We start from the raw sequence: 20,729 nt of genomic DNA, 5'->3' as shown, positions 1-20,729 counted from the left end.
CACCCTACATACAAATGCATAACACATCACTAACTCCACTACCGGCACCATCGATCTCTGCAAGGTTGGTATAGGGCGTGCACTAAGAAAGAACGTTCGAAATAAACACTGAACCCGCCTCTCGTCCCGCCGCCTGTATGTACCGCAACCACCCTCAGGGGGAAACCAGTACTCTAACAAGGTCACGAGTGGAGGAGCTCTCCGTAGAGCAATTCCAACGGCCACGAGGTGGTGCGGTGGGCGGGCCGCCATGCTCGTCAAATCCGTAGCCAGGGTACTACATGTAGTACTTACTTGCGTCCATCGATCCTGGGTTGAGGTAGATACTTAAATCTCACCGTTCGCGTCGCGATTTTGGAGTTCCAGACATAATCATCTGTACTAATTTGGTCTGCGTGTGCGTGTGCGCACTTTAGACGAACACAGGTCAGCACTGCCATGGCATTGGTGTTGCGTTGCACAAGGCTCGCAGCTATGGGGTAATATTTGGAGAGCCCAGCTCTGCAACTGGCCGCCTCACGAACGCGTTCTCCTCGCACTGAATCCTCCCGCCCGTTGAGAACGAGAACGACTCGCTACATACGCGTCACGAACATCAGAATGGACCCTCTTTCAGTTGCGGCGTCGGTCGCCGGCCTACTGCAGATCGGAGCAAAGGTCATCGGGTTCCTCTCTACCGCCGTCGACGCCCCCAGTACCGCGCGTGCCGTGCTCGCCGAGGTCAATGCTCTGCACGGAATCTTTCGCCAGCTGGAGGAATTCATAGTCCATTTCGCCGAGCACAGCACGGCCCGGAAATCCAGGATCTACGTCGAGGATCTGATCATTGCTCTGACGGGCTGCGTTTGCGCCTTCTCCGAACTCGACAAGGAGCTCGAAGGCCTCAAAGCCGATGATGGTGACGGTGACGGTCCTAGATCCAAGTTTGGCGCCTGGGATAGCGTCAAGTGGGCAGCAAAGGACCAGGATATCGCCAAGATACTGCGGAACCTGCAAATGCACAAAACATCGCTGAGCCTGTTGCTCTCGGTGTATACTTGGTCGGTCCAAACCCCAAAGTTCTGCTGTGGCCATGGAAATACATACATGCTAACATTGAAGTTTAGCACGTCAATGCAGCAAATGCAACAGGAAAACGCAGAATTGAAGCACAACTTGGCCGAGGTATTGCGGGTGATTCCGGCCCTCGCAGAGCGATTGGAAGCGGCCAGATCATCCGAGAACAATGACGACGTATCATCAATTCGTTCCAAAACCTCAATCCTCTCCACAGAACCCAAAAGATGCTCTCGCCGCTTCACGATCGCCTTTGAACAGACCCTGGTTGAGACCCGGGTGTACAAAAAGGCATACAAAAACTCTTCAAGTAGCTCTTGCATGACTATCGGCACGACGGATTCTAGATGGTCTCAACTCACCGGGCTGAGCATGGCCCAGATCTCAAACATATCGGTCATCTGTCTCCCGGTATACATCTCTGAGTTGAACAATGGCTACATTTACCCTCATGGTCAGGGGGAATCCTATGATAAGCTTGCGAGCAGGAGGATTCCCGTGGAGCAATTCCAGCGGCAGCGAGATGGCGACGTCGGAATAGGGCATCTCTTGACACCTCTAAGGCAACAGATCTCTCTGTTACACGCTGCAGCCCGCAAGGGTGACAACGCCGCCGTCGAGGCGCTTGTAAAGGTTGTCGGTGGTCTCATAGATTCGTGGGATGACAACGGATACACGGCCTTGCAATGCGCGGTTATCTCGGAACATATTGGTACGGTTCAGCTGCTGCTCAACCATGGTGCCGAAATCGAGGCAAAGACCAAGGACGGCCTGACGACGCTGCACACAGCGGTAGAGGCAGGTCGAACGGATATGGTACAACTGCTTCTCGACCTCGGCGCCGACATCGAGGGAAAGGCTAAGAATAGCCTGACGACGTTACATATAGCGGTATGGGCAGGTCGAACAGATGTGGTACAGTTACTTCTCGATCGCGGTGCAAACACCGAGGCCAAAGACGATTTGAGATGGACGCCGCTTCACCGGGCAGTTACGCGCGGGTATACAGCCATAGTGCGGCAACTGCTTGGCCGAGGAGCCGACACCGAACCTAAAGACGTTGCCGGCTGGACGCCGCTTCACCAGGCAACCCGGCGCGGCCGTACAGCCATAGTGCAACAACTACTCGACCGCGGAGCCGACATCGAGGCCAAGGTCGTAAACGGCTGGACGCCGCTTCATCGCGCGGCTTGGGACAGCAATGCGGACATGGTGCAGCTACTGCTCGACCGCTGTGCCAACATCGAGGCCAAAGACAATTCGGGCTGGACACCGCTTCACCAGGCTGCCACGCGCGGGTATACGGTCATAATGCAACAGCTTCTAGACCGCGGGGCCAACACCAATGCCAAAGATGATTTGGGCTGGACACCGCTTCACCGCGCGGTTAGCTCCGGACATACAATCACAGTCCAGCTGCTGCTCGACTACGGCGCTTACACTGAGGCCCAGGGCTCGGGCTGCGGCACAGCGCTGCAGGTTGCAGACGAGAAGAGCTTGGAGGATTTAACGCAGCTACTCGGCCGCGGTGAACAAATCAGGTGTCGTGCCAATACAGCCCAAAGCTGAAATATAGCAGGAGAGCGGGGGGCTGGGTTGGAGGATGGACAGTGAAGTGGGGTATATACGTATCATACATATGAGGACAGGCATAAGGGCCGAGAGGATGGAGACCGAGACGGCGAACGGGTAGACGGCGGGGCGCTGGAGTGCAGAAAGAGAGAGCCCCCCGGGCCGTGGTGGCCAGCTATCAGTCCCACATGGCAGAGATCTGCCCACACGCCACTCCAGTCCTCGGTCTATACCCGTAGAGATTCGGAGAAGTCTTCTCAGAAGTCAGCGGACGGTGGATTTTCCGAGACATATCTAGGTCAACCATACGGCTAGATGACGAGGTGGATGTAATGATATATGTAGAAACTTAATTGAATGTATAATCTAAGCAGACAGAGAGGGAGAGATTGGATGCTACATACTACTTATAGTAGCTTCCGCCCAGCCCGTTCCTCCCACTTATCCAGGTGCCCCCTCCTGAGTGACAGTGGGCAGGCCGCCATGCACGTCGAAATCGTGAAAACATCTGGTATACTATAACTAAGTCTACGATGTCCCAGGGAGGACGAGATGTGGAGGCGGAGTGATGTTTACTTCACTTCACCCCACCGCACTCCACTGGAGCAGAGTATCGCGAGCTCGAGTGTAGTTGATTGACAATTCATACAGCACGGAAGCCATCACCTTAGGGTTCCGTGCTGTATGAAAAATCAATCAACCCCACTCGAGCCCGCAATGCTCCTGGGCGATTGGTTGGCTACCTACCAAGTATGTACATAAGCGGACGACAACGACGACGAATACACTGCAGAGCAGTAAGGAGTACGGTACGGTAATACCATGCCCACCCTCCTGCGAATCAGTTGACTGACGCACTGTACTGCCGCGCCGTACTACCTACCAATCAATGGGCCGAGTAGGTAAGGCGGATGAAGACTTTCTGCCCGACTAGGTACCCATGAGGAACGAAGGGCCGACGGAGCGGCAAGAGAGGAGAATGGTTGAATGATGGTTCATTAGACTTCTCTCTCCGCTACGGTCCTGCGGAGGATCTTATATAGCTGCCCCCGCTCGCCAAGCTTCTTCGGCCTTGGCTCTCATTTCACTACCGATAATCTACAGCCCACGGCGGACGGATCACGAACCAGCCTGCAACTTGCAAGCTCCAGCTTGACCCGGCCCGGCCCTGTGACTACCGAACCTTCCAAGCCGATGGTTTCGCTGCCATTTTTTGACAGACCGGCTCGGAGTGGAGTCGACGGCCACCTCTGCCTCGCAACTGCTACCCGTTCGCGGCCTGGGATGCTACCAACCAATTTCCCAGTTATTCAGTTTGACAAGTTCCAACTGAATATTCAAACTGGTTCTGTACGAAGTTCAGTTCTAGCCCCTTCCATAGTTGGCCGGTTCAGTGCAGTTCCGACAAAATTTCGAACCAGTTTGCATTGTTGGCAGATCTGCTCTTGCCGGTTCTTCTCCGCGATGGCCAGTTACAGGTAACAGCACAACGAGGCAGGCGACGGCATGAGCCTTTTGCCGTACTGACCGTATTATTACGCGGCTAATCCACTGCACGGGCGTCCGGCTCCACGATGGTCAGCTTGAACGCCTCATGATTCACCCGCTTTCTCGACGCCGCTGCTGCCCTTGAGGCTTCTGGCCACTGGCTAGATCCATCTACTTTTGGTTCAATCATTAATCACTTGCGGCCTATCTAGGTATACCATAGCAACATTTACCCGCCGTTTCCAATATCCACAATCCAACAGCTCAATAAACAAACTTAGTTACAGTCCAAATTGCGCCGGACGGGCAGGTATCGAGTGATATCTCGCGAACGGGTGACGACGCAGCGCCACGCGTGATCGCCAATGCCGAACCACCGAGCAGATTACTAGCTTCACGGGCCTTCAGCAATGCTGTGGGAGGTCCGCCGTTTATAACTATAGCAATCCCTGCCGAGAACGCAAGCTCTCACCAAAGTACTGGGTAGTACTCTATCGCCTCTCGGACGGATTTCATCTGATTCGTTTGTTTGACTGGTTACCAGTTGACTGCTGTGACGGAGCGATGGAGGAGATGTCGGCGGGAGGAAGTGAATGGGGTTAGTAGCAGTGGGCATCAACGTTGGCGGCCATGGCGACCATGGTGGGGTCGACCAAGTGGGTCCGGCGGGGTCTTCTTCTTCTTCTTCTTCTTCTTCTTCTTTCTTGATCACCCTCTACAGAGTAAACGTTCGACCTCTATCTCCTCTTTCTTCTGTGTGCTCTCCGCTTAACCCCGCCTCCGGCCTAGAGAGGTATTGGCAGAAGAGTCGTCTGCAAAACCGTGGTGAAGGGGATAGTACGAAAGTTATAGTTGTTGATGGCAATACTTAGAACTGCACAGCGGGGTAGGGCTGTGAAGTTGGAGGGACTTTTTGTAGGTATGACGGTAACTAGTACTTACATGAATCGCGCTCCAACTACGCATCATCTCTCCAGATTGAATTGACTACCTATTGATTTACCCCGTGAAGCACAGTCTCGAGGTCGGGGAGAAGTGCGTAGGCACGGATGGTATCAGTACGCACCACCGAATTTCCTCAGCACGGTTCACACCGCCACGTCGAATATTCTGAGAGGCCTGTGGTCTCCTCGTAAACATGCGGCCCGAACCTGTCGAAACATTGGTACTTATTCTCCCTCCGAGACCGCGTCCGAGCGGCGTGGGATGGAGGGCTCGCACCGTCGCACGTCTGAGCGTCCAGGGCTAGGTATGGTACCAAGGCCAACCCCAGCACCATCACCGCCTTACACCAACCAAGTTCCAACATCCATAACATACAAGGCAATCTCCAGCATAAGGCCTGTTGCAATGGCCAAAACAAAATAACAATGGCGGCAGCAACCACGGAAATTCAAGGTCCGTGTCATCGTATATATTAGCAATCGCCACAAGTCGCTCGGAATCGCCCCGCCATACCACACCCACCACACACACACAGTCGTTGCCGTACTGCGCTCCCTTTCCAAAGCATTCGAACGACGAGCGAGCGAGCGGGCCACCACCACAAAGAAATGGTCGACCTCGCTGCAGTATGGTGCTACCTCTCCGTGGCCGCCTCGGTGATCACGGGAAACCCGGCGCTGTGTGATGGCGCGCCCACGGCACTCACGATCACCAATGCAGTCGTCCGCGGACTCGTCGAGAATGGCAGTTACGTGTGGCGAGGGATCCCGTACGCGGAGTCGACGGCCGGCGAGAATAGGTGCGGCATCATGCGCGATTCCCCCGGTTTTCTCGGCTTCCGGGAAATTTTATTGACGCCGCGGGGTATAGATGGAAACCGCCGCAACCTCTCAAGAAGAAGAAGAAACCGTCCTTCTTCAACGCTACGAGCTATGGCTACACCTGTCCGCAGGCCTACCGCGACGACTTTGAGTTCTCGCCGCAAGACGAAGATTGCCTCAACCTCAACATCTGGGCGCCCTCCAAGGGGAAGAAGCTGCCAGTATTCGTTTACATATATGGCGGGGCAATGGTAAACACCCATCCCCTTCATATGTTTTTCACTCGCATGTAGCATCCACTGACGATCACTCGCAGGTAACGGGGAGCAACAGCAATCCCGGTCTGACGGGGGCCAACTTTGCCAACAAGAGCGTCGTGTACGTCAACCTGAACCACCGCGAGAGCGTATTTGGCTTCCCGAACTCCCCCGAACTCGACGGGGTGCAGAACTTCGGAATTCAGGATGTGACTGCGGCGCTGGACTGGGTGCACGACAACATCCAGGCGTTCGGCGGCGACCCTGAGCGCATCGTCCTGGGCGGCCACTCCTCGGGCTCGGTGATGGTCGACCACTACCTCTGGACGCACCCGGACACCTGGCTCGCCGGCGCCCTCGAGATGTCCGCCAACGCCGTCTCCGGCCCACCATACGCCCCCGCCGGGGTCGGCCTCTCCGCCATCGCCGCAGAGGTCGGCTGTCCTACTAGCGGCAGCGGCCAGCTCGCCTGCCTCCGCAAGAAGAGTGTCGCCGAGATCGAGACGGCCACGTTCAACAGCACGACGAACACGTGGTTCGCGCCTGTCGTCGACGAGACAACCCACTTCTCGTCGTACACTGACCGCGCGTTCCCCACGCACGTCCCCCTCCTCGTCGGCAGCACCGCGAACGAAGGCGCCCTATTCTCATACGTGTACAGCGGGATCAACAATCCGTTCACCTCCTGGATCCGCACGTTCGACGCGGCGATGGCGCACATTCCTACAGCGGAGCTTCTCGCGGCCTACAATACCAGCGCTTTCCCCAGCATCGCGGCAATGAGCGGCCAGTCCTACGGCGACGTGCGCTTCGAGTGCGCGACCGACTACATGGTCGACGTGCGCGCGCGCTCCACTGACGTGTGGCGCTACAAGTGGCTCGGCGACTTCGACAACGTGCTCGGCATCGCGGGCACGGGGCCTACGCACGGCAGCGAGGTGCCGTTTTTCCACGGCGGCGGCGCCGCATGGGCGGATAATATCCGCGACACCGTCACGGTGCATCAGCAGGCGCTCGCCGAGTCTGTCCACGACTGGTTCGTCAGGTGGATCAAGAATCCGAGCGCCGGGCCGGGGTGGGCGAAGACTTCGCCTGGCAGCGGCGTGGTGGGCCGACTGGGGCTGAGGGGCGCACTCGCCGCTGTAGTCGGAGACGGTGAAAGTGCGGACTATAACGATATCTGCCAGAGCCTGTACAATCAGTACTACCCGAAGTTTCCTGTAGTGCAGGATCCTACAAAGCTGTAGAAGCTGTGAACACCTAATGTAATGTGGCATACAAACATAACATCTATTCCTTTTAATCGTCTGGTTACATATAATTCCCCTCCATTCTTTAGGGTCAGAGACCTTGTACATACTTAGATAACTACATATACCGGTAGACTACGGGCGTTTTTTTTTTGTTTGTTTATTTGGGAGGGTTGGGATGGCCGCGGGGGCGGGGCATGGTTGGATTTGGTTAATGGCCCATGGAGGACAGAGCTGGAGAGATGAATGAGATGCCGGATCCACTCCGTTCTTGTTTGAAGCAATAACACGGAAGGAGACGTGATATGCACCCTCAACCTCAACCTCAAGTTCTCTCACCCATGGAGTAGTACATGCGCACCAGGCTGATGATTAATCTGATAACCCACCCTCCACCACCCACTGCCGACCACCCACCACCCCACTGCCGACTCCAATGCATTCGTATGCAACACGTATAGTTAGCCCCCCCCCCCCCCCCCCCCCCCCCCCCCCTCCCCCGCCACTCATCACCTCAAGCCGGCATGCCCCACGGGTTCACCCTCGGCATATACGAAATCATACACCCATACTCATATGTACCAGTACTCCACCCTGCAGCCAGTATCCAGCAGCGGTGAGATCTGCAGACGCCGACGCCGGCGCCGGCTCCGGTGTAGGCTTATGCTTAGGCGAGTAGGTAGGTGGGTAGGTAGGTGGGTAGGTGGGTAAGCATGTAGGTAAGCATGTATCAGTGTATCAGTTTATCAGTTTATCACCTTCTGGAAGCTACCTATGTAGATATGTAGATAAGTGGGCACTGCATCTACATACCTAGAGTACATAGTACCTATATCCCAACTCCGTGGCAGGCAAGCCCCCGTGGTAGACAGGCCCCCGTAGTGGGTAGGCCAGGGAGTATCCACGCCACGGGAGCTCACTCGTCTCACTCGTCTAGATCTGTCGTCTCAGTCGTCTCAGTGCTGCGTACGTAAGTGCCTGTGTACTATACTGTATGCATGGGGAGGCCCTGAGGGGTTCCACCACAATATCTAGAGTACCTACGTACATGCGGTATCCATATCCACGTGGGTTGTCTTTGCCCCCCTGCAGTTGTCTGGGGGCACCGAGGTTGTCTACACAGTGCTCAATGCTCTGGATTCGAACCCGTATTACGGTTTTGTCACGCCTCCTCCAACTCCAACTCCAACTCTGTAACGCAGCTACGCTTCGGGCTGGCCGTCCCAATCTTATCTTACATCCATTCTAGAGTAGGTACCCCGTCTCAAACCCCGGCCAATCAGTTTCATTCACTACTCGCCCGCCTTCACCTGCACCTCCACCTTCACCTGCACCTCCACCTTCACCTGCACCTCCACCTTCACCTCCACCATCCCCGCCACCGCCCGCCCTATCGCGCCATTCACAGAGCAAATACTTAACTACAGACTCATCACAGCGAAAACATCACAGCGAAAACGTCACAAGCACTGAGCAGTCACCAATAAGTCACCAATAGATAGAAGTTCATAACGTTCCTTAATTACTCCCCTCCTTCCCTCCCGTCCTTTGCCCACTCGTCCCCTCCCTCCCTCTGCTCCCCTCCGCCCCCCACTCATCCCCACCGCCTTCCCACTCTAACCAATCCCTTCCAAGCCCCTCCTCCCTCCCTACCAAGCAGATATCTCCAAGTTCCAAGTTCCAATCACAAACCACAAAACCACAAACCACAAGCATAAAAACCGCTAAAAACATCCACAATCATGAAATGGGCACCCAACCACCCACGACCGAATCACCCACCACCAACCAACCACCTACATAACCACCAACTTAACCTCCTACTTGCGAAGAAGTAACCACCACCACACCGCCTGGGTTTCTGACATGAAATCAAAGGGTAGAAGTAAAGCAAAGTAAAAAACAATATAACACACAAGGTACCATAACGGGCGCTGAACAATCAATTACAAGAATCGGAAGGGAGGAGAGAATCGAAGAAAGAATCGAATCGAATAGGTAAAATAGAAGAGAACAGAAGAGAAGCAGAAAAGGAAAGAAGAAAAAAGAAAAAAGAAAAATCGACGCTGAAGGTCATAGTCAGGTATCAGAGTATCACTGTTTCGAGGGGATCCAATAAGTGAATGGAAGGGAAAGGGAAGTCGGGTTCCGGAGCGCAGCGCAGTGTCGTGTGGGCAATCCACAGGGGGAAAAAAGGTATACATAGAAGCACCCAGAGATCATCGTGTCGAAGGTAAAGGAAAGAAGCGAGAAAGAAACAAGTATAAAAAAAAAACACCACCCAAAGAAACACCCAAACGATCCTACAGGAAGACACGGAAAAGGAAAACGGAAAAGAAGTTCAGAGTGGGGACCATTCATCTCATCCTGCAAAAATATTTAAACCACCCTAAACTACGGAGTACCGAAAGCAGACACCCGGGCACCAGCACGGTTGATGATGCCATCAGAGTTCCTCATTTTGTCCTTGACCACCTCCAGATAGGCAGTCTCCTCGGTGTGCTCCGAGATGCAGTCCTCCGCTTCGATGATTCTTGTGGGGACATCGAGCTCATTGTATCCGAGTGAATGCCTATCGGGTGTAAGGGTTGAGGTCATGCTCATGGCCGTGCTCGACCGATGACTCAGTTCCGGGGTCGGGGGGACAGACGAGTGCGTGGGGCTCAGCAGGCTCGATTCGTCAATGGTCGATCGCCTACGTCTGCGGAGAGCATATTGCTTCTCCCGTTCCCGTTCCTCCCTCTCCTCCTCATCCTCGTCTTCCGAGTCGCGGCCCGAGCCGGAGCGGATGGCCTCTTCCTCTTGTGCCGCGGCAGCCTGTGCAAGGTGGAGCCCCTCGACGGCGGCAGCGCACTGCTCGGAAATGTTGCGGATGATGTCGGCGATCGCGTCGGTCTTGTCGCGGATGTTTCGGTCGGCGACGTCGGACCAGCTCATCTGGGAGAATCGCTTCATTGATGGGCTATTCACTAGTCGTCGTTCCATGTCAGGCGTGACATCATCGGAATCAAGGCCTCTGGGGTCGATCGTACTGGCACGCGACGCTGTCCGTGATGAGCTTCTCGAGGAAGTCCTCGACGCGCGTCTTGACATGAATGGGGTTTGCCGGGCGGTAACCTGGCCGTTCGAATCCTCCTCCTCGATGAAATCTTCGGGCTCGGTATCGGTGAGGGAGCGGACAAGGTGCTCCATGTGATGGGCCTGGCCCTCGATGAGTGCTCGCAGGTGAATGACAACCCGTTGTGCCTCGTCTCGTTGTCTCTGGATGTTCTGGTTGGTGCGGATGAGCTCGGTGAGCTCCTTCTTGTTCTTCTTCCTCTCGCGCTCCAAATCCTCAGCAACCTCCTGCTGCATGACCAGTGCCTCGAGGGCGTCGTCGCGCTGCTTCTCGGTGCCCGCAAGGCGCATTCCGAGATTGTTGCTGTCGGTCTTCTGCTGATCGATGAGCTTAGCGAGACGGGAGTTCTCCTTCTTGTGCAGCTCGATCTTGGCCTTGAGATCGGAGGCTTCCTTGGTGAGCTGGGCAGCGAATGCTTGGAATTTCTCAAACTACAAGACCGTAAGCACCCACTACGAGTGGCGGGGGGGGGGGGGGGGGGCGTTAGGAGGGTGATGGAAGGTGGGTTGTACCTGTTGCTTCCAGCTCTCAACCTCCTCCAGGAGGAAGTTATTCCTCTTGTTGACCTTCTGCAACTCGGTGTCCATGCGCCCCTTAAGGTTGATGTAATCTTGCCATGCCTCAACAGCATCACGCGAGTACTGGTTGCGTTCACGGACAATCTCGTTGAGATGTCTCAGAGAGACCTTGGTCATGAGAGGCTTCTTGACCGAGCCACCGAAGATCGCCTTGATACCGGTGTTGCGTCCCATCTTCTCGCATGCATGGTCCAAGACGGCCATTACAGCGTCTTGTTCCCACCACTGAGGATCCTGAACACTCTCGACCTCGCCTCGCATCACGATGATCTGACCTGCGGGAACGAGCTTGCCGCCGCCATACGCGGACCTCAGGTGAGATGGGACACCGGAGATGGCTATATCTCCGCTCAAAGCTTGTGTGAGGCGCTGAATCATCTTGTTACGCTGTCCCGGGTTGAGGGTTGTAGGAGGGGAAGAGGTCAGAACAAAGTTGCGGTCCAAATCAACAACCAGAGCCTACATTCGGTTGTTAGCGGTGCTTGTTTTGATTGTTGTTTCTAATGCCAACTTACGTCACTGGGAGCAGTAAATAGACTTCGGCATTCGGCGGTGAAACCGAGAATATATGGACCGGGCTCTTGGACCATATCTCTAGCATGTCTAGCGTGCACGATCGGAACATACAGACCACTCCATTCGAATACTCTCACGCAGAAGCGCAATGTCTCGGCTGCAACCGTCAACATTGCTGGGTAGTGAGAGACGAAGATTATTCGTCGAGTAGGCGAAAGGGCGGCCTCGACGAGACCGACAATGTTGGGGATCGACAAACAACAGAACAGCGGCCACATCGCGAACTACTCGATCGTCAGCACAATTGGGGGTTGAGGCCAGAGTGGTGTGATTGCATACGTTCTGGAATCCGGTTGGCGAAGAGGGAAACTGGTAGCAGAGCGCATAATCCTTCATGTCGATTCGCACGAGATCGTTCAACCGCGGGGCGGGAAAGGACAATATCCTCGAAACCTCCCTAAACACATGATATCAGCCCGCTGTGGGACCACAAACGAAGGGCGGTTACACGTACTCTGCGTGGAAAAGGTTCGTCGCCTTATTCCAGTGAATCCACATGCCCCTCAGATAATCACCCAACAAGTTGAACAGCGGATACCGCGACAAGAAGCTGAGAGCATAGGGGATCCAGTATGTCTCGTCGGGAGTATCGTAATAATCGGGCTCGTTCCGTTTTCGCAATTCCCTGATGGTCTCTGCCCGCTTGTCATCGGCCCTCGACCATACCCTCAGAGCGATACCATAGAGCGTGTGCGAGGAGTCCTGCTGAAGGACGAATGTGTGATGAATGCAATGTGGCTGCGTGCGGCCGGTGCAAATTTCGACGTCGTGGGGGAAGCAAGCCTATCATCGCCAATCCAAATCAGCACCTCTCATTTACCCCCATCTCGCGTCACCTGGTTGTTCGAAGCAACGCGAGGGGATACAGGGGAAAATATTCGAGACGTACCCGCATGGCCGCATGCAACGATCTTGCCATTTCATTGTCCTGTTCCAACCGGGGGCTGCTTCCCAGAATCTCAGGGAGCCAGAATTGGTTGACAGCGCCCTTCATGTGTGCGATCTTCCCTTGGGCGGGAGTCGGAGCCTTGACCCATTGTGATGGTTCCCGTCCGACACCACAGACGAGGTACGCGTGCGTGAGGGTCTTTGGTGTCCTAGGCTGCACTTTGATGTTTAAAGTCGAGGGAATTGGCTGGGTGATCCTGCTGTGGAGCGACGAGGTCCGACTGGGTATCGGCAAAGGGTTATCATCGCCTCTGGTCACTGGCCGCTCAGATCTATTGTCCGAAGTTCGTGGCCGCACAAAGGACGGCTGGGTTCGAAGTGACGGAGGCATCTCTTCGGTGGGCGATTTAGATGGACGGCGAGCGAGAAAACCAACTGCTGCTGCTGTTGCTGCTCTTGCTCTTCTAGCCGCCGCACCTTCCGATGAAGATGAGGGTGATATGGTGAAAAGATTGACGGGAGTTGGGCTGGTCGTCCGAATTCTCTCACTCTCTCCACAACTATGGTTCCGGCAGGAGGTGGAGGTGGAGGTGGTAGTGGTGGGGAAGGTAGGTGAGTTGGGCAGAAGCGGACTTGTTATTTTTCGTCAAAAGGGAGTTCAAAAGAAACGCGCGCGCTGTAAAAAGGATAGTGTATAGCAGTAGCAGTATTGTATGCAGTAGTAACTTTTTTGTCGTTTCGTTACAGTGATCGAACGGGAATAAACGCGGTCATCCGGAAGAGAGAGAGAGGAACGAGCACAGTACGGCCGCGTCGGCAGTAACGGCCAGGTAAGAGAGCGGAGTGGGGCGGGCGGGCGGGACGGCGGCGGGACTGCGGGCTGGCGGGCGAGCTTGAGTCTCTCGAGCACGGAGGAAGGAGATATGCGAGGAGAAGGGAGGAACGGAGGAGACAATCCACGGGAAGGATTCAGATGTTGCCTGCGGGCGGGGATTAGGGGGGGAGTGTGTGTGTGGAGGGTGGGTGGCGGGGGGGGGGGGGGGGGGGGTAGATGGGGAGCGAACAGCAATGAGCAATGAGTGACTTTGAATGAGAATGATGATAATAATAACTCGGGGACAGCACCAGGAGCAGGTGGAGTTCAGAGTGGCGGTCAACGAGTGGCACAAGCAGGCAAGCACAAGCAGGCAAGCACCAGCATGCAAACAACAAGCAGAGCAAGCGAAGAACACAGTCCGGGTCGAGCCGAAAGGGAAGGGCAGAAGGGATTTCGACGGTTGATAGCAGCGAGAGCAGCTGGACGGGAGGCCGACTAGCAGGCCAGTCCGGCGACGGGGGGATGGTCTCTCGAGCGGCGCAGCTGTGCTAGTAGCGAGCGAGGCGGCGAGTGCAGGGCAGCGTTCCTGCAGTTGCAAGCAGGCAGGCAGGCAGGCAGGCAGGCAGGCAGGCAGATGCAGCAGGAGAGGAGCGAGAGGAACGAACGAGGGGACGAGACCATTCCGCGCATTCTCCCAAGTGCCGCACGGAACATCACGAAACGGCTGGGAGAGGCCAAGTGCAGATGGCGTTCCACCGCAGTCTCACACGCGATGCTACGATGCCATTGGCTGGAGAGCGCGATGGCCAGACGCGGGCAGGGATGCGGCGCGAGGACCGGGGCACGCCGACTACCTGCCCTAGTGGCAGGTGCTGCGAGTCGAACGTCCGAACAGGCCCAAAGAAATCCTTCGGCGAGAGATGCCTTCCACCCCATCCATCCCATCCCATGCCTTCCCATCCCCTTTTCCAGCATGCACGCACCACAGGCAGCTCGGGCCTCCGTCGGAAGTCTTCCAGGTCGGCGGGCGTGACGAGTCGGGCTAGACCGGCCCCGCTGCTCGCAATCCTACTGGCTTGGGGCGTGAGGTACCTGCAGCTGTTGGAGATTCGGTCTGCAGAATTCGGTTGATCGATGCACTTGGCACGATGGCCTTCTCCCTGCGGCCGTTCGGAGTCAACGGCGAACAGGACGACAGAGAACAGGCAAGGAAAGGAAAGGAAATAGAGTGCGAGCATTTCGAGACCCACCGAGATACCTGTCATGGTTGTCGGCTTCACGATATCCAACAGTCGACTGGCAATCGAAATCAGTCTCACACCTTCCCCCATCTCCGTCACGGATCGCAGCTGTGGGTGGTTGGTGACGGTTGGGTTGGTTGGATGTCCACTCTGCAGGAGCACACATGTTGGCTTCATCCCCTCCCCTCCCCCCGGCACACCGCCGCCGCCGGCGCGATCGATATCTAGAGTATCTGTGAACACCAAATCTCGCATCCAACCCACGGCGGCCGCACGACGCAGTAGCACTCTAGTCTGCGCATTTGCAGAGTCCATCACAAACCTCCCGCTGCTGCTTCTGCAGATTGCAGTACCGACCGACCGCACAGCGGATAGATAGCATCATCACTATCATCATCACCGCCATCATCTCGAGGGAAATGCTCCTCGCACCCGGGGCAGCAAGCTCCTCTCACTATGACCCTCCATCTCCTCTAGTTCGACGACCACTCTGTCGGAAGTGACGATGATGCACTGCGTCAACGACCCGTATTTCTGTGCATACGGTGCCTGCCTATACATAACAAGGAAGGTCTGTAGATGTGTAAGCACACCGAGAGTGCAGACTCGCCATCAAAGCGTTCACGCCTTCCACCTGGAAAGGAGATGTGTGCCGACGCTCTCACTGTCGGTGTTTCGGCCCGTGGGGGTTGGTTGGGTCGTGCCTCCTCCGCACGGATGGAATTTCGAAAACAAGCCACTACTCTAGAACCACATCACAACCTAACCTTCTGACAACCCACCGAGGAACGGATAGATATCGCCTGCTCTCCATCCAGTTCCAGGCCAGGAACATCCCTCTCTCTTCTTCTTCTTCTTCTTCTACTTCTTCTTCTTCTTCTTCTTCTTCTTCTGTTTCTACTCGTCTCGTATCCGACAACCACACTCATCGGTTAAACGAATCCGAAGACAGCAAGCAAGACCCTTCCTTCCCCATCCCCTTCCGTTTCTGTTCCCTGCTCGTCCGCCCGCCCAAACAAACCGCTCCAGAAACCGCCGCTCTAAAAGGCCTCGGCTAAACGCCTTCGGCTCCCGATTTCATGGCCAAATTCTCATTTTTTTCCCTGCGCCCGTGCGCACTGCACTCCTTCACCGCACAACTTCTCCTCCTCTTCCTCCTCTTCCTCCTCCTTCTATGATGCATATCACTCTATATATGTCAAACATCAAGGTAGGTAAACCCGTGGGTTTCTCCAACTTACCGCCGTATGTATCGTATCGTGGCGATCATATCACCATACGGTATCTACTACACAGTCAGCACTCCTCCTTGACCTTTTCTTTCTTGACCTTTTCTTCGCCGAGAATCGAAGAAAACAAAAACAAAGGAAGGCGAAAATAAAAGATAATTGCTTCTTCCCCCACGCCCACGCTTCCCTCTCCAGTATCCACCAGGGGACATGGAAAATAGTAATCGGACGCGCTAATAGTAAACTCCCCCCCCCACACACACACACACATAGACATAAATAAAGCGTGGACTTCATGAACAGCCGTGTGTGTGTGAATGAAGATAACTACCGTATCAGCATGATAAGCTCCTGTATGGTATCTATGGTACAACTCAAATATCTGTAGATATGATAGCTATTGCTTTCGAATCCTCGACGTCGAGACGTCGAGAGTGAGTCTACCAGTACTCTACTTATAAAAGTAGCTGCGACGGTCCGGCCCTCTGGCGCAGTCGTGGACCATGGTATCCATCTGTGTATCCGATTATTTTCTACCGTGGTTACCCAGGTACACTACTAGTAGTTGGCAGTTGGCAGTTGGCAGTGGGCGGTGGGCGGTGGGCGGTGGGCACGTTCCAAAATGCGACACCACCACCACCAAGCAGCACTACCAAGCAGCACCACCAAGCAGCCCGTAGAAATAAGAAAGGAAACAAAATCACACTCTGCTCCATAGAAGGGGACACGGACTACCTCCCTCCCACCTAACCATCATAGTGGAGTACCCTGAGTATTCCACACACACACACACACACACACACACACACACACGAACACACGAACACACACGGCTCGGGAGCTTGGGCCGTGTTGTTGTGTTGTGTTGTGTTATTTTGCTTTGTTTTGTTGTTTTGTCTGTTTGGTGGTCTCGTGATATCCACTTTCCTACATACATGCTTACTCTGCCTACATACTCTACATAGGGGAAGGCGGAGGAGGGGAGGCGAGCGAGAGGGAGAGAGGGGTGGGGAAGCAGGGAGACGGGGAGGAAAAAGAGGGAGGAAAGAGAAGGGTGAGGGCCAGGTGAGGCATGAGTTTGCACTCGGTTTCTTGCTTGTGGGTAAGAAGTTGCTTACTTGTTACAACCGCCTCCACAACCGCAAAAGAAACTTCTGTAGGCTCTGCATCCTCTGCATGCTCTGCATCCTCCGCATGCTCTGGAGGCGAATAGCATGCACAGGGCCCAGTTAGGCATTGCATCTACTCCACTCCACTTGCTTCCCACATATATACTCTACACGGTGCGGGGGTGAGGGGGTGAGGGGGTGGACTTCATGTACTCCCTGCCCGAATGCAATCGATATCCTCGTTGTATACTCGTTACTAGGGGTTACTTGTCACTTGTTACTATACTCATTCCCTGATGCAATGCCATGCACGGTAAAAATACATTTCACAATTACAACAACTACTTCCCACATACCTACACACCGGCATCCGGCGAGAATGAAGGGTTGTAGGCGACGGTATGCCCGATGTACCGGAGGTATGTAGCGGATGTACCATCGCACCCGCGCAATGCCCTAAGAAATATAGGATATCAACCGGCGATAGTTACATGACTACGAGCGGACAGAATACATAACCATTCATGAAACAACCATATCGACACAACACAACCGTTCAACCGTTCAACGTTTCAACGGGCCTACGCCATCCTCCCCGGCATAGTAGGATGACTCCCGCTGAGCCCGCCATCGACGGCCCAGAACTGCGCGTTCACGTACGAGCTCCTGCACGATCCAGCATTCGTCAGCCCGCTTTCTCCGCATCCCCTTCCCATCCCCCCATCCCCCCGTTTCCACTGGAGGCGGAGACATACTCATCACTAGCCAGAAACAACGCAACCCTTGCGATCTCATCCGCGTTTCCCCCGCGCTTGAGGGGATTGATCTGTCCAATCTTCGCCTCGGTGCCGCGTTTGCGGGCGCCGTCGTAGACCGCCGCTGTCATCCCCGTCTCGATCAGGCCTGGGCACACGGCGTTGCAGCGGATGTTCGTCCCCGATAGCTGGAACGCACTCGTTTGCATCATGTTTATCACCGCCGCTTTGGACGCGGAGTAGTCGGCTATGAGGGCGTGTTATTATATGTCTGCGGAAGGGGGTGTGGGTAGGTGGGTGGGTAGGTGAGTATGGGAAACGGTCGGGGAGAGGGGATAGCTTGACAGATTGACAGCTTGACAGGAAGGGCACCGAGCACGGCACTCCCGGCTGCGGAGTCCCGCTAATAGTGGGGCATATATAACCGGACTCGGCGCGGTCCGTAGGACGGGCGGGTGCCGTGAGATATACGTGCCCTCGCCATCACCGCTCTGGACCTCGAATTTTGACTTTGTGTATCCAGCAACGTCGTTCGGAGGGTCATGGGATAGGTAGTAGGTTACGGGAACGGGGGATTAGTACTTGCGCCAGCTCCAGACCTGATTCCCGCGGTGGATGCGGTGGCGATAAACGATCCGCCGGACTGCGGCTTCTCTGGGCCGGTGAACATCATTGCCTTCGACGCATGCTTGACGGCCAGGAAGACACTATTCCAAATCAGCCCCCCCCCGCTCCCCGCACACTTTCCCCCTCGCCCCTCCCCCCCCCCCACTCACCTCGAAACATTAACCCTCATAGTCCACATAAACTGATCGATCGGAATATCAGTGACGGGGACATGACTGCCGACGATGCCAGCATTGGCAAAGAACACGTCGAGGCGGCCATGATCCTTGACGGCCTCATCGACCACGGCTTTGACGGCGGCCTCGTCGGCGGCATCGAAAGTGCGCGCGAACACCTGCACGCCCGGGTATGACGCGGCGATCTCGCGCTGCAGCGCCGGAAGGTGGGAGCCGTCGAAGTCGCACACGTACAATGCCCGCACGCCGTTGTAAGCGAATTGGTGCGCTGTTGCGCGGCCGATTCCGAGCTGGACGGTGAGCTCTTAGAACGAGAGCCTATGATAGCATGGTGGGAGAGAGGTGGGGGTCGTTACCGGTGAATTACAGCCTGCGGAATGTCAGGCCCAACTCATAAGTGATCGGGCGGGATACAGGACATACCAGTGATAATTGCAACCTTCCCCTCCAAACGTCTGGGTATTCACTTCGTCAGCACTCCCACCTACCCAGACACCCAGACACCCCGCCTGCCTGCCCGCCTGCCCGCCTGCCCGCCCCATCCCGCCGTAACCCACCTCCCAACCGAGTTCCCAGCGACCTGCGCAATGGGCGATAACTCCAAGTGACCAACGAACTGTGCAAGTCTGTTTGCCATAGTATTGTATCGTGCTTCGTTTCTTGCCGTGTTTAGTGAGGTAGAGTAACTATGAGGGAGAACAGAAGAGAAGAGGAGATGGGAAGCTTGAAGCGTTGGCGGAGGTGATGAGGTGCGGTGCGCTGCGGTTAAGGCATGCCGTGGGTTGGCCGTACGTGGGCCGTACGTGGGCCGAGGTTGGCGGGATGCACGCTCGCACGCACGCGTACGTTGCCGTATAGATGCGCCGTGTAACGAAGGCTGATACCGTAGGGCTGAGCTCGGCCAAGGCCGGGAGGCATGTGAAATCATGGCTGTCACTCGGTTTTGGGCAGAGAGAGGGCTCGAAGTGCCATTCGCTTTCGATCCGCTCGTGAGAGGCGGTACATACAAGTGCAGGCTCGGATGATCCAGAGAGGAATGAGACTTGGATACTCCATTCCAGCTGAGATATCCCCCCTCTTGCAACAGGTCGATGTACCCCAGAGACGAGCTGAACTGAGTCGTCCTCGAAAAGCCACATATGCACCCAGCCGAAGAGTATCTTTCCCGTGTCTACCATGATACTTCCCTTTTTAGCTATGTATGTGTCTCCAGATTCCTCACATGGACTTAGCCAAGTCAAATCATCCCACAGCCCTCGAAAGACAACGGGCTGCTGCTTTCCTCGTGGTCGTGATCACTGCAGACTCGCAGACCTGAATCGCGATCGTGAGATCTGATTCCAAAACATGAGGCGGGATGTATTTGCCATGTTGTCCAAGGGAACGGATTTGTAGGGGACTACGATGTTGACGAGATGTTCCTCGCACGTAGGATCGCACGTCGGCCTCTCCGACTTCTACTGGTGAAGGTCACCTTTTATCAGACACTGTAGCCTCTGGCGTTGCGCGCTCAAGATCCGGGCAATGCGCAGCCTCCGACTCTCTTCAACTAGGTAGGTAGAATAGCACGTTCAGATATCCACCACGATTTTCGCATGCGAGAAGTCATTGTCGTCGTCGTCTTCAAATACCAATCCTTCATCCATCATCCTCACTCCGAGTGAGAGCCTATGTTCCGCACCCCGTGCCCCGTCCACCGCCGTAGGCATAGTCTCCGAGACACCGCCATCACAACTCGATCCATCCATCAGCATCATCTCCGCCACTGCATTAGCCCCACGCCCCACGCTCCACGCTCCACGATGCTCTACTACCTATAGTTAGATACCGCCTTCTCTACGGCAGATCCGAAATTGAACGGGGAGACACGGGGGGCACTACCAAGGCTGCTCGTGCACATGTAATTGGATGGCTGGATGATGGCTGGATGATGGACGAAGGATCTGCGCTGCATCGCGACTTCTGGAAGGTCTCTGCTTCTTCACCTTCTTCACCGCGTTTCTGTCCGTGAAAATTTCTATCTCCCGCTGTCCCGCTGTCCCGATGGAGACATAGGTGAACGTAAATGGGAGGGGTTCCTGATGGGAACCCCACCGCCGTCAAGAGCTACAGAGTGTGTAGAGTACAAAGACAAGGCCAGATCCCTTTCAATCAGCCAGCTGCATCTGAAACTGCAGATCCAACTGATTGCAACATCGCGAGTCGAGACGAGTCGAGTTGATCTCC

General features: G+C 55.3%; 3 protein-coding genes across 3 annotated transcripts; 1 reads left to right on the top strand and 2 right to left on the bottom strand.

Moving 5' to 3' along the window:
- Positions 1-5,525: 5,525 nt before the first annotated feature.
- Positions 5,526-7,556, top strand: BZA05DRAFT_431930 (carboxylesterase). Its single transcript, XM_051486206.1, has 3 exons — positions 5,526-5,860; positions 5,932-6,133; positions 6,199-7,556. Exons 1-3 carry the CDS (start codon positions 5,670-5,672, stop codon positions 7,384-7,386), a joined length of 1,581 nt encoding a protein of 526 aa, XP_051335378.1. The 5' UTR covers positions 5,526-5,669; the 3' UTR covers positions 7,387-7,556.
- Positions 7,557-9,688: 2,132 nt separating this feature from the next.
- Positions 9,689-13,129, bottom strand: BZA05DRAFT_186882 (AEX-3 domain-containing protein). The gene is made up of 6 exons (XM_051479363.1): positions 12,551-13,129; positions 12,116-12,444; positions 11,941-12,058; positions 11,601-11,885; positions 11,020-11,544; positions 9,689-10,938 (listed from the first exon to the last, which is right to left on the bottom strand). The coding sequence occupies exons 1-6, from the start codon at positions 12,938-12,940 to the stop codon at positions 9,784-9,786; spliced, it is 2,802 nt and encodes a 933-aa protein (XP_051335377.1). The 5' UTR covers positions 12,941-13,129; the 3' UTR covers positions 9,689-9,783.
- Positions 13,130-17,236: 4,107 nt separating this feature from the next.
- Positions 17,237-19,317, bottom strand: BZA05DRAFT_359511 (uncharacterized protein). Its single transcript, XM_051481470.1, has 7 exons — positions 19,061-19,317; positions 18,927-18,958; positions 18,860-18,873; positions 18,477-18,793; positions 18,283-18,407; positions 17,701-17,947; positions 17,237-17,611 (listed from the first exon to the last, which is right to left on the bottom strand). The coding sequence occupies exons 1-7, from the start codon at positions 19,138-19,140 to the stop codon at positions 17,527-17,529; spliced, it is 900 nt and encodes a 299-aa protein (XP_051335376.1). The 5' UTR covers positions 19,141-19,317; the 3' UTR covers positions 17,237-17,526.
- Between the last annotated feature and the right edge of the window lie 1,412 nt (positions 19,318-20,729).

Source organism: Tricharina praecox (assembly GCF_024521635.1).
Source record: "Tricharina praecox strain CBS 144465 chromosome Unknown BZA05scaffold_35, whole genome shotgun sequence".
NCBI lineage: Eukaryota > Fungi > Ascomycota > Pezizomycetes > Pezizales > Pyronemataceae > Tricharina > Tricharina praecox.
Note: the sequence above shows the minus strand (reverse complement) of the source record. Positions and strands in the feature narration are given on the sequence as shown.